The sequence below is a fragment of the Struthio camelus genome, chromosome W (assembly GCF_040807025.1).
Source record: "Struthio camelus isolate bStrCam1 chromosome W, bStrCam1.hap1, whole genome shotgun sequence".
Lineage (NCBI taxonomy): Eukaryota > Metazoa > Chordata > Aves > Struthioniformes > Struthionidae > Struthio > Struthio camelus.
In genome coordinates, this window is record NC_090981.1 from 7,861,478 (window position 1) to 7,875,817 (window position 14,340).

Here is a 14,340-nt window from a genome sequence, read left to right on the forward strand (position 1 = left end):
CTGGAATTCCTGAGGACTGGCCTTAGCAGTAAAGGCTGAAGCAGAGAATGCATTCAGCAACTCTGCCTTCTCTGTATCCTTCGTCATCAGGGCACCCACCCCATTCAGCAGCGGGCCCACGTTTTCCCTAGTCTTCCTTTTGCTATTGATGTATTTGAAGAAGCCCTTCTTGCTGTCCTTGACATCCCTTGCCAGGTTTAATTCTGAATGGGCCTTAGCCTTCCTTGTCGCATCCCTGCACACTCTGACAGCCTCCCTATATTCCTCCCAAGGGGCCTGTCCCCTTTTCCACATTCTGTAGACTTCCTTCTTCTGTTGGAGTTTTGCCAGGAGTTCCTTGCTCATCCATGCAGGTCTCCTGCCCACTTTGCTGGACTTCTTACTCAGAGGGATGCACTGCTCTTGAGCCTGGAGGAAGTGATGCTTGAATATTAACCAGCTTTCTTGGACCCCTCTTCCTTCTAGGGCCCTACCCCATGAGATTCCCCTAGGGAGGTCCCTGAAGAGGCCAAAGTCTGCTCTCCTGAAGTCCAGGGTTGCGATCCTACTTATTGCCCTGCTGCCTCCTCCCAGGATCCTGAACTCCATCCACCATCTCATGGTCACTGCAGCCAAGGCTGCCCCCAACCTGCACATCTCCAACTAGACCTTATTTTTTTGTTAGTACAAGGTCTAGCAGCACACCTCTCCTCGTTGGCTTCTCCACCACCTGGGTCAAGAAGTTATCCTCAATCCTCTGCAGGAACCTCTTGGACTGTTTGTGCCTAGCTGTGCTCTCTTCCCAGCAGATGTCAGGGTGGTTGAAGTCCCCCATGAGAACCAGGGCCTGTGATCATGAGGCTACTTCCAGCTGTCTGTAGAAGGCCTCATCTACTTCCTCTTCCTGATCAGGTGGCCTGCAGTAAACCCCCACCACAGTGTCACCCATGTTAGCCTGCCCTTTAATCCTTACCCATAGGCTCTCAACTTGCTCCTCATCCACCCCTAGGCAGAGCTCCATACATTCCAGTTGCTCCCTCACATAAAGAGCAACTCCACCACCTTGCCTTCCTGGCCTGTCTTTCCTAAAAAGCACATAGCCATCCCTGACAGCATTCCAGTCAGGTGAGCTATCCCACCATGTCTCTGTAACTGCAACGAGATCATGGCCCTGCGACCGCACACAGATCTCTAGTTCTTCCTGTTTATTCCCCATGCTGCGTGCATTGGTGTACAGGCACTTCAGAGAGCCAGTCAAGCATGTAAGCTTCCCAGGAGAGGTGCAAGAGGATCCTCCATAGCCATGTCCCATGCTGTCTCCCCTGGCTGTATGCACTCACAGGAGGCATCCTGACTTGAGCGGTGTTTTACTGACTACCCTGTCTCTATGCCACTCCCCTTCCCCCATCTCTCCTAGTTTAAAGCCCTCCTTACCAGGCTGGCCAGCCTGTTGGCAAAGACACACATGCCCTGCTTGGTGAGGTGGATCCCATCTCTCTCCATCAGCTGTCGATCTTCAAACAGGGTCCCATGGTCATAGAAACCAAAACCCTGCTGCCAACACCAGCAGCACAGCCAGTTGTTAACTTGGAAAACTCGTCTACTCCTCCTCCTGTCCTTCCCCCTCACTGGCAAGATTGAGGGGAAAATGACCTGGACTCCCAGACCCTTGACCCCCACCCCCAGAGCTCTGAAGTCCTGTTTGATGGTTTCCAATTTGCCTTTCGTGTCATTAGTGCCCACATGGAAGAGCAGCAGAGGGCAATAATCCAATGCATGGACAAGCCTTGGCAGTCTTTCCATGACATCTCGTATTCAAGCCCCTGGCAGGCAGCAATCCTCTCTAAGACAAGAGGTCAGGGCAGCAGAGAGGTGCCTCTGTCCCCTGCAGCAGGGAGTCACCCACAACAATCACTCACTGCTGCTTCCAGGTGTTCCTGCATGGCACAGGGTCTGGCAGGCCAGTTGCCTCCCTTGGAGCCATGCCCAGCTCCTCCTCAGCTTGGAGGGTGCTGAACTTGTTCCTCAAAGGCAAATCTTGAGGAGGAGCAAGAGCCTTTCTCCTTCTATGAAAAGTGAGCAGTTTCCAGCCCTCTTCGACAGCGTTATGATGTACCATTTCACACAGCACAGAGCCCTCCAGCAACTCTGCTGCAGTGGGGGGCGGGGACTCCTGGAGCTGCACAGTCTCTGAGAATACCCTGTCCGTCTCCTGCTCATCTTCTCAGATGCTACACAGCCTACTGACTTCCTCCCATAACTCCTTTACCTGATGACACAACTGGTCAACCACAGCACACCTTCCACAGGAGAGCTGTCTGTCAGCCCAGGCCTCACAGAGAGGCCCCAGGCACTCCCTGCAGCCTGACACCTGTAGAGCTGCCTCTGCTGTCAGAGGGTCTGTCTGGGTTGAAGCCTCAGACACAGCTGATGCAGCAACTCCAGCAGCCACTGGGGAACATGCTCTGCAGCATGTCATGACCATGCCTGGGGAAGGACACACCACTGTGGAAAATGGAGAGGTACCTTCTTTGCCTTCTGGCACCCTTCTACACAAACTGCTGCCTCTGTTGGCTGTGTTCTAGGCCTGGCTCTTATATAGACCCCTGCCTAGCAGGGACTCACAAGGGTGCTTGACCCACCCAATCAGGAGCCACCTGAAACAAAAGCCCCAACTCCCTCTGACCAGGGCAGCCCAGAGAGCTCGTTAGCAGCAGCCCCACCTGGCTAGAGCTTCCCAGGAGAAGTCAAGTCAAGGCCCCCTGCAGGAGCTCTTGCCCAGCTCTCCCTTCCTGCTAGCAGCAAGCACTGTCTAGTTCCTCAGGGGTCCCCAGAAAGCCTCCTCAACTTCCAACAAGGCCCACAAAAGGCCCAAGCAGAGCCCAGTCACTGCTGCACAAACCGCTGTGTCTGTTCGCTGTGCTCAACTTCCCTTCAAGAAAAAGGTATCCCGGAATACGCTCATAGCGTATCCAGCTTTTCATGGCCAAAATCTTTTCCAATCTGTTAGAGTGACAGCAAAACAGAAATGCAAGCAGCTATGACTTCATAGCTACTAAGAACAGTAACAGGCAATCAGTCACAACTATTTGATGCATGCTCTGTTATAGCCATACCCAAAAATATAATAACAAAGCAATTTTGAATTATTTTAAGAAGAAGCCTCCAAGTCCTATCAGTTCCTAAAGCATCTTCACATATTCTAATATTTACTTTGACTTTAGTCTAGCCCTAAGACCGTTATCTCTCTTACTCTCAGCAGCATGCCACATTTCAAAAGAGGCCTTATTTGGAATGACAGGAAAATGAAAATATATATTGTCATGAAATCAAGGCAAGTGTTTGCCCAGGCACTGGTAAGGTTCAATTAAATTATTCCTGCACCTCTCCCTTTCTTCACTGAGGGAAGAATAATTAATTAAAAATTCACAAGACAATTAATCACACCTCAATAAAGCTGTCATGCATTTCTGTCTGTCACACTTCTAATTTATGCAATCAGGTGCAGAGGAAGGTCACAAGAAAGGTTGCGTTTTCCTAAAATCTGGTGATGTTTTCACAACCACAAAGAAAATGAGAAACAGGGGCACCATGTCATACATCTCTTCTAACTAATGAGAAAAAGACTTCTCAATGAGACAAAATGAGTCACTAAGTCATTGGCAGCTGTCACTGTACACTATCGCTACTTCCTAGACATTTCCCTCATTGTTTTTTTGGGCTTTTCAAAAGACAAATTCTTCTGTCATTTTCTGGGACAGCAGAACAGATGTGCTGAGTTAACAGGCCCTGGGGATGACAAGATAGGATTCCATGAAGAACTGGCCTGTTCCAAGCCATAGGGCTTTGACTATACAAAAGCCTGCTGCAGAAGTGAGATGCCATGATCTTTGTTTACGCAAATGTGTGAAGAAAACAAACAAACAAACAAAAAAACCAGATTCATTTGCAGTGCTGAAACTCAAAAGTAACTCTTCTGAAGTTAACAGAATGACAGCTGGATTTAAAATAGCTCTCAGTCTCTTCTGTAACCCCAATAGTCTAAGCTAGTTTCAATAAGTTACACAAAGGTGATGTTAGGAAAGCAAATTCTGCTGGTACTCTCAAGGGCTAGGCACCTCAATACATGTGCCTGCAGGCACAACCCTGCCGTAAGGAAAACCAAACAGATGCTTTAATACAGAGGCATCTGAACAGCAAACTCCAGTCCCAGTCCGGATGGTAAATCTTCCCTGGACCTCCCTGAGAGCTCAGATGCAGGATGTTTTTCATATTCCCACATGAGATTACAGTTTTCTGACCATTTTCTTAATTTCTTGGGGAACTACTGCAGCACACTGCCTTAGTTCTTGCATTGGTATAGCCACAGTTGGTATATCCTTTCCTGTTGAGTAGACTGTAATATATTACCCAGCGGTCTGTGATGACAAAAAGACTAGCCCTGCACACTGGAAGCAAGCCCCCCCCCCCATATTGGAATGAGCCTTCCCTTTCATCCTTCCCTTTTCATCCCACTCTTCCCTTCCCCTCTCCTAACTCTAAACAAAAGACTAGTCTTTTCAGTTGTGCCCGGGCTCAATTGATGAAAAATCTTGGTTCACAAAGGTTGAATTTAGCCTTTGGAAATCTGTAGGAGTATGGAATATTACTGAAAGACAGAGAATTTATGGTTTCTTTTTTAAAGTGCTCTTTCTCTGTGTCTGTATAAAGTTCAGCCTGGACTATGATGCTCTAAAAATATCAGACTTGGCTATGCCATTCAAAACATTGTTTGATGAAATAAATATAAACAAAATACATAGGTTTTAGGAGGGAAAAAGGGAAGATGCGTTTACTTTCCTATGGGGTCCAAAAGTCTTTTCTTTTTTTTTAAAGAAATAAGATAAACTTAACATACCAGCTACACTTGTGGTGGTGAAGAGCTCCCTTTTCACACTGTCATAAGAGTTACATTCCTGGTTTAACAAAATATTTGATAGACTTTTCCATCAACCTCTGTATTATGCTTTAATCATTTAACTCCTCTGAAAGTAATTGCCCATTTCAATATTTTTTCAGGGGGTTGGTGACTCACATAAAATCATATTTTCTTATGAATAGCATTCATTTACTTAAGTAAAGCATTTATGTATTTAGCAATAAGAAAAACCAAACATGAGTGTTTTCAGCAAGTGCAAGGAACCTTGTAAATCTTTGAATAACAGATTCTCCTTCTACCTTATGTAATTAATTATCTGCTTTTATTTGATTTTCTCCACATCCTATTCCCTCCAGCTTCTCCAAGGACTATACTTGACTGAGCAGAATGGCCAGAGTATCAAGTTATCTTCACTAATACTGTGCATGTTATTCACTGACAATCCTGAAGGAGGTATGGTTGCACAAAGCACTGCTACTTCTCCTCTGAAACACCATACTTCTGGGACACATTCAACTTTGAAACCAAAAGATTAGCCTATCTTTGGTCTATCTTTGCCCATTCCAGTTTATCACATATTAAAAGTTTAGGACAGAAAAAGGGCCGATAGAGTTCTCCATCTCACCTCAGTCTTCCAAAGAAGTTACCTAAATATATTTCTGTACAATTCATCACTGTGTTACCACCCTACAGATAAAATAACATCATTATAGTTTCAGTCAAGACAGTATCTGTCAAGAATTACATCATTGCACTAAGTACAGAAATTGCACAGCAAAGGACATATAAATATATATTTCCACATAAATCTGATCCCTAAATGAACAATGTCCTTCCATTAATCAACCACAGCAGCACTCATGATGTGAGCCACTCCCACTAATCAGACCTACATTTCAAGCAAACGCAGTCTAACTTACCAGCACATATGTGGGAATCAGCTATAAAGGTTAACAGGAATAGAAAACCCACTAAGCTGAAACTGCATTTTCAAATAGAGTTTATTAAACAGCATGCTAGTAGAGTACCTATTATAAACCAAGGAACAATCCCTCTTCAATTAATATACACTATGTACAAACAGATAAAAATAATTTGTAGCTGTCTCTTAACAAGCAGCATTTGAAGTTACCTGAATTCATTTTTATGCATTTCAGTTATTTTCTTTTCGAGTTTTTGTGACTGCTTGGGAAAAATCTTAAAGTTGCTGATGTAATTCTCTGGGTGTTCATCAGGATCATAATCACCAAGCTCAGCTAAATAGATAACAAAAAAATAAATTGCAAAGTTAGTTAATAAAAAAAAGGTAAGTATAGTGTACTTCAGAAGACTTCCAAGATCAGTAAGAATGCAGCATTTCTAAAGGAAAGCTATTTTGATGAACTGGTAGTTAAATGAAACTGCAAAATCCTTATAGCTGCCCCTGCAACCAATGAGTTTCAAGTGAACTTTGTGTTTTATTAATTGCAGAAGTAATTTGCAATTCTAAACTATTTTGTGGCAGAAACATACTCTGAAAAAATACAGGTATAGGAAACCCTCCCCTTTCGCTACTCGTCATCCTGGTACCAGGCAGAAATAAAACAGCGCATTCCAAGCTCTCCTCTTTTCTATACCAGCTTATCCCCACCAACATGGTTTGGTTCAATTCAGCTCTAGCAGAGAAACACAGTTTGCATCATTATTTAAGGTTGCCCACAGTATTTGATTCCTCTTCTAAAAAGCATACCACTTAGGTACCCAAATATGGCATTTGGTGTCTATTTTTCTAAAGTAGCCTCCTTTAATAAGCTCTAGGCTCAATCTAGTTTGGGACATACTGCCTTATAATACATTAAGAGCTTCATTCATCTTAAGACAGAACGTGGTTTCATGCATACAAAGTCCCCAATTAGACATTGAGCTAATTATTTTTCTGTGAGCAATCCAAGTTACATATCTGAATTTGGCCCTCAGGAAATTATGTGGACGGGGGATCTCTTTCACCTTGAATTGCACCCACTATTTTTGCCAGGGGTTCCATCATCATCACACAGGTCTATACTGTAAGAAATGACACTGCATGCCACTCCAAATGGAATGGGCTATGTTTATACTCAGGAAAGTAAAAGAACATAATTTTGCTTTCTCTATAATTTGAATCTAGTATTGATGTCATACTTTTTCACTTAAATGCTAAGACAACTGGTTGTTTTTAATCTTTTAATGTTCCAATTTGTTTTAAGTTGGCTAAACAGCTGAATTACTTTAAAATTTTCCAGTGCAGGTCAATACAGGGAAACAGTACAACAACAAAAAATGCAAGTTATTACTAGTTTTACCCCCACCCTAGTTTTGAACTTCTCTTGATACTGAACTCTCCTAAGAATTATTAAGTATTTCACAAAATCCTGCTGTTTGTACTTACCTTGGACAATGCAGGCACCCAGGTAGGCAGCATCAGAAAAAGGGCACAGCAGACGACCATGAAAAATGTCCCTTTTTATTTGTAGATATAAGAGGTATCTGAAATTTTATTAAAAAAAGATTAGGATAAGGTATGGCATCTTTTCATAACAGATTTAACTTATCACTGTGAAACCATTTGGTCAACTATTCTGGATCTCTCTCTTGCTACTTAAGTGGCAGGAAAAAGAGGTGAAGTGCAACCATAGGAAAAACTAGAACCCAGACAAGATTGTTCTCATGAAAAATGAAATAGTGACAGCAGAAGTGACAATACCCACTAAGAGATAGGATGGAGAATATCTTATTAGAAACAAACAGCTGTTACAATACTCATTAGTTATGAAATTAATTATAGTAACGTAAACTAGTGTGTTCCTTCCCTTTTTTTAATCTGTGGAGAATTCTAGCTGAAATTTTGAGGCAAAAAAGCCTCCCTGAGGTGCAGTAGTGCAACAGAGCACCGGAAACCTGTCTGAGAGAGTTCTCAGGTTCCCTTCCTCTCAGAGCTGTTCAACTTAGGGAAGAACTGAGGAGAAAAAAAAGAAATTGCTCTCTGTAGCTGCCTTCTGCCTCCTACCATATAGCAGCATTACTTGTAAGAGCAAGAGGAGAGGTGCAGCTGCAGGGACCTCGCTTTCTCTTTTGCTTTCTCCCCTAGAGAGCAATCTCCCAGGACCCCACATTCAGTGCCAATCCACAGAGACATCTTACAGCCCACAGTTCCCTTCCCCACCAGCTGGCTGGCTGCAGCTATCCCATTCAGCAGCTCACCCCTCTGGAAAAATAAAGCATGAGAGCCTGGCTTCAGGCAGATAGATCAACTAGCTGCAGGGTTTTGGAAGATCCAACTGCTACTGCAAGTTTTCAGGATATGCCTCGATGCTGCAGATCGTTTCCAACCTCAAGCTACACTGTAGCCTATAAAAACGGGCTTTACAAATAATGCTGATGTAAGACATATTTTGCCTGAGTAAATTATTTAGTTGTGCGTGTACCACAAAATCCTTTACCAAGTAGCTTATCTGAAAGTTTACAGCAAGTTCTAGATTAGAGCAAGAATGAAAGTATTATTTGAAGGGCGAGAGAAGTCTGCCTCCTTTCCCCAGACTATTACTGTGTGTTACACAAATACGAGTCTATATCATTGAGAAAAACAGCTTGTACTCAGTGCGAACATTTCCCTTCACAACATTACAGTATTCCACGTTTCTACAGAAGTCTTGCTCTTCAAGGCCTCATTTTCACAACGCCTTTTCTCCTGTAATCAGTATTAACAGCTTACTAATCCACTTCTGTAATTTGGTACTGCTACAGTGTAGGTAGTTCCCAGAAGAGATTACTTCCATCAGAGTGAACTGAAGGCCTCAGTGACACACAGAAAAAGATTCTTCATCTGCAATGACAGCTTACTAGAAAACACTTGGTATATCCACGCAAACACCCCACAGAACTTGGGCAAATGAGCAGTCCCCAATTCTAAAACTTTTAATATGTCTTGCCAGTGTGAAAATCAGGCTGTGATTCCCCAGGGAGTGACCATTAGCCTGAGGCCAAACTGAGTTCACTTTTAGGAAGTGCTGAAAAAAGCTGCCTATGAAAGGACATCCTGAGATTTCACGGCATGGCTTGTTAGCCAAATCAGAAGGTCAACAGATCCTCAGAGACCCTGTAAACTGATGGTTTCTGAGTTTGAAAATAAGTATAACGAGATATGTAAAGGTAAAAAGGATTCTGGAAAAGCATATTAACCCACTGCTCCCGACCTGCTTTTGCAGACATCAGGCTATTAGAACTAAAATTCTGAAGTCACACATCTTAGAAGTTTAGATGGGCATAAAAAGAGTGCAATCATGGAAATACAGTAGAGGGCAAGAAGATACTAGAAGAGCCCCAATGCCTTGTCATATTGTCTTTTAAATTCAACTTTACACTACAAGAGCTAACCCCTTAACAATTTCCACATAAACAGTAATTTGCTACATAGCAACAACATCCAAAATTGTAAATTTCTTTGACAATTGTATACATTATTTGGGGTCCTTTGGCATTTCAAAGGTGAAACAGTACTGTGAGAAACATGACACTGAAGAAAGCTAGTATACATCATAGTATTTCTCACCAACTGTGCCAGTTCTGACTCTCAAATTGTATGAATGGAAACAAATGCCATGAACATTAACTATGCTATGAGTATTTTGATATTTACAAGAAGAAAAATCTATTCTGCAAGGAATTCTTTCGTGTATTACAGGATTAGGCACTGGTACTGTTCAACTTGACCCATCTATCACAGGCCACTAACTTCAGAGCACAAGAGAGAATGAAAAACAAAAATCTTCAAGAATTGACTCAAAGCACCTATTCAAAAAGTCAGTCAGCCTGCCTCTTTCTCTCTCAATTGCTGTGCAAGAAAGCACAAGTTAGATTCCTGCAGTGAGATGGTGATAAGCGCCACACAGGCAAGCGTGGGACTCAGGATGGTGCAGTCCATAGAAGAGGGGGTTGCTCTGGGGGGCTCCCCAGGAGTTAACGAATGCTGGGTGCACCATGGCCAGAGCCACCACGCTGTGGGGTTGCTGTAGCCCTCCAGTGACCCCATGAGGGCTGAGCAAGCCTAGTCAGCAAAGGGGAAGTGACACCGCAGACTCACACTGTAAGCATCTCGGTACTGTGGAACTTTGCACTGGGTTATCTGTCGACCACGCGTACTGATATCTGTTGGTATACGTACTGTTATCGACTGAGGCCATCTGTTCTATTATGTAGCTGTGGTCTGGCATTGGTCGTTTGGATAATGAGCTAAGCCCGGGAAGGATAAAAGGAAGTAAGCCACATACCTCTGGTGTGGACTCGGACTCACCGTCAGCTGGCCTGCGGACCCGACAACCCACCCATCAGCGGGGACACCCCTGATGCCAACTGCCAGGGAGAACCTGAATCCTCTTGGTGCAGCTCGAGCGTGGTGAGAACAGTCCGGGGAAAACTATACCAGAGGGGTGGCCCATAAGGACAAGGAAAGGGCGAGAGCAGTCATTATACCGTGCATCTGAGAACAGTCATTGCACCGTGCATCCATGGCTTAACCATAGAGCTCTGATAGGTGTATTCTGTTTTTAGTTCTTTACTATACTTCTTAGCTTTGTTATACTTGCAGATTGTCTGGTGTTAATTGTTTAGTGTTGTCCAGTGTCTGTCATACGTGTAGAACTGCTTAGCTCTAATAAATTCTTATATCTGACAAATGATGATCTCTCAAGTTCAGTGCAACTAATCCCAGAATTCAAAAGAATCCCAGACGCCCCTCTAGTGGTGCGTCACAGATGGCATGGACTTTCTACACCCACATATACAGTTATACATTATTATGTAAGAATTAGCCTGAAAACATGCACACATACATTTATTAGAATTCAAAAATAGCTGTTTTTAATACAGAGGGACTATATTAAAAGGCCTAAATACAACAGTCTGTGATGGGTCACTAAGATAGTACTTTGGTGCTTAGGGTCAACAGCAATAGCAGCATCAGAGCCCCCACAGAATGAGGGCAAAAATAAACTCATTTTTATGCATTGTACTAAAATTCTATATAGAGCAATATGGGTGTTTGGGTGGGAGTGTGCATACTTGTGGCATTTCTAAGCAAATAGTTTGCTGTTGACCAGGATCAGAGACCCTCAATATCCTTATTACATTTCTGCATCCATAATAGTCTCTCACTTCTCTGAGCTAAACTTGAACAAGAAATGCATGCTTTCTATTTTTTGTTTAAAAAAAAAAACATGGTAGAGTTACCATTAACCAGGAATGCAAAATATCTCCAAATATTTCATTTCCTTTTTAAGGCTGGGAAGACTTCTTGGTATCAGTGATTAAAAAAAAAAAGACAAAAAAGTTAGACCAACTTTCTGTTTGCACTGCTAAAGAACTAGATATGAATATATTATACCATTTTCTTGCTTAAGTTTGTTTGCAATATGAAAGCACTAACATTTAACATTTTTGGGAAGGTTTTTGATATCTTCATTATGATAAAAATAGTCTATACACTTTACATCTAAACTGTCAATGTGTGCATTTTTGTAAATTACATAAAGCTAATAAAAATGTATTATTATTCACTCCCTCCAAAATAAATCGATATCTCTGTAAGTTGCTCAGAATTAAAAAATTGCAAAAAATTTCCATTATAATTTTTCTGTCACATTCATTTAGTTCCTTCTATCACATTTTTCTTTGTCTTGTCTCCCTAATATACCAGAGAATATTTCCTTTCCTTAAAGATTGGGAAAACACACCATATTCAATTTTTGCTGAGAGATATGTTAACAAGAGTTACTTAAGCATAAGCAGAGGATATGTAATCAAAACAGCACATAAGACACAGTTTTAGGAAAAAAAAAAATCATGCCTCAGAGCTCATTTCTTTCCAATGATAGTCCTGGGATGACAGAACTGTTACATAGGTTAGCTTCTGTCACCACAGTGGGCCATAGCTGCTACTCATCTGCCTTTGCTTTAAAATATATAAACCCTAGCATTTGATGTTCTCAGGAAGAAGCTCTGTTTGTTTTCTTCCCTTAAACGAGCAGAGTTTTGTTGTTGTAGGGGTTTTTTTTGTTTTTTTTTTTTTGGTCAAACTGCTCACATACCCTCCTATTACATTAATAAGTTTTTAAATAAAAATACTCAGGTTTATTTTTAGTCTCTAAGGTTCTATACTACTGAATTGCTGCATGCATTTGACCATTGAAATCTGGATAGAGAAAACTAGCTACAGTCATACTGATGTCTTACAACATCCTTAAATCAAAGGGTTCCAAATTGTACTTTCAGTGTGATACTACCAGGAATTATTTCACTTCTGGAACAAAGCCATCTCCAAGGCAGAAGGCAGCAGTCAAGTGGAAAAGAGGCACAGCACTCACTTCACAGTGGAGACTGAAGAAACTGTTGGCTGGGACATGAGGGAGGCACTTGGATCTTATAAGGGCAGAGGGATGCCCATGCAGATCAGAATCAGAGTCTAAATGTCTTTTTTTCAGAGACCACCCGCACAGCCAATTACATGCGATTCAGTTCATCTTCCTTAGGCAAAGCAAGTAGGGCTGGAACAAAACTCAGGTGCAGAGCAGCAGAGTGCAAGTACCCAGGTTTACAATATTCCTGGATTGTGTCATCTGTCCCCTGTGTGCCCGTGCCCCCTCCACCCAGCAGAACTTGAGCTCCTTATGTATAATATCCTACTACTAATTTTGCAATCTGGCTTCTTCAGTAGGTAGCAGGGATTATGCTGCAAGAACACTAGTCCCTGCCAAAGTCTAGGAATCTAACCGAAACACTAACTATTACATACTAATATCTAATACCACAAACAAAAACTTCTTTTCTGTGCTTTATAGTGCCATCTAGATAGTGGAGATAATACTATTTCCCTAAAAATGCATTACTTGTCTACTTACTAATATTTGTGAAGTATTTTGATCTTATACATTGAAGAAAAGCCATCATTTTATTAGATATGTGATAATAACACACAGTTGACTGATCTTGGAGTCATCACAAACAATTCACTAAAATCATCAACTCAATGTGCAGCAGCAGCCAAAAAAGTCAATAAAATGTTGGGCATCAGGAAGGATATTGAGAACAAGACAGGGGCATTTTGCAACCATTCAAAGTCTTAGTGTAACCTTGATGTCTTGAGTGCTGTGCCTAGTTCTAGTCTTTGCATCCTAAGGAAGACATAGTTGAGCTTGATAAAGAGAAGAGCAACTAAAATGAGTGGGAGGATGGAGCCTTCTTTACAAGGACAGATTTCATTATGGAGAGAAGGCCTCTTAGGGGGAATAATATTGAGGTTTAGGAAATCATGAAGGCAGTGGAAAAGGTGAATGCAGAACTGTTATACACTGAATCTTGCAATACTAGAACTACGGGGAACTCGGTGAAATTAGTAGGAGATTGTTTAAGATGGATAAAAGAAAGTACTTCTTTACACAGCAGGTAGTGAACTAACTGCCACAGGAGGCTGTAAAGACAAACAGTACCACTAAGTTAAAAACAAACAAACGGGTAAAAAATACCCCACGCACATTAGACAAATTCATGAGCAACAGATCCAGAAACCAACACTAAAAATGAATAGGTAAGAATGCACCCATCAAAAATCCTTAATATAACAATTCAAGAAACCTAAGTTTTAGTGAATTGGGGTTCGGGAGGAGATCATCTATTTGTTTTTCTTGTTTTTTCTGGAAAAAATGAGTTTTGTCCGTATCAGGATGGTTTAAGCCATCCACAGTGTTTGTGAAACAGATACAACATGGTAATAAGCGTGCAACAGTGATGTTAGTACAGCAGTTGTCCCTTCAATCCACCTAATCACTCACAAACCAAATTCTAGTGGAACAGGCTCTAGAGACATAGTCATGATGACTTCAAAACATGACCTTTTCAAACACAAGAAAATAACTACTTCTCTTACTCAGAAAGGAAGGACAACTGTATGACCCACCCACAAACATCTAACTCCAAAAAAGCAGAAGAGACAGTCCCTTCTAATTAAAGGTGTAAGATTGGTAAAATGCAGAATCACCTATAGCAGGTTGACATCAAATTCTCTTTATTGCTACACCTCTATTAGAGTGATTTGATGACAATAGTCCTATTCAGACTGACTGCTTCAGAGGAATGCTGTACGAAAACTGCATTTTGGTCAATGCTGTAAAACCTTGCTTTTCTACAGCTGTATTATCTTCCAAATCTGAAGCAAAAGCAGTGTGGCTTTTTAAAGCTATTCTTAGGACACCTGAAATCTCATCCTCTCCAATAGTAAAAACTGCTTTGTTAATTTATTTGAGCAAGTGCATGACTGTCTCTTGTGTTAACAAGCACCTGTATGAACAAAACCCTCCTTCCTGTACAGTCTGTGAAAAGAAGTTCTAACTCAAGGAATCAAACACAATGAAAGCAGCTTCATCCTATAACTGCAT

General features: G+C 41.8%; 1 protein-coding gene across 11 annotated transcripts in view; it reads right to left on the minus strand.

Annotated features, from left to right (window-relative positions):
- The window catches only part of LOC104150098 (FERM domain-containing protein 3), a 172,808-nt gene that overhangs the window by 51,908 nt on the left and 106,560 nt on the right, over positions 1-14,340 (minus strand). For all 11 annotated transcript variants that reach the window (XM_068926266.1, XM_068926259.1, XM_068926260.1 and 8 more), the window contains 2 exons: positions 7,305-7,402; positions 6,030-6,153 (listed from right to left, as the gene is read on the minus strand). In XM_068926266.1, coding sequence (XP_068782367.1) covers positions 6,030-6,153; positions 7,305-7,402 — 222 coding nt within the window. The remainder of the gene's footprint in view (positions 1-6,029; positions 6,154-7,304; positions 7,403-14,340) is intronic.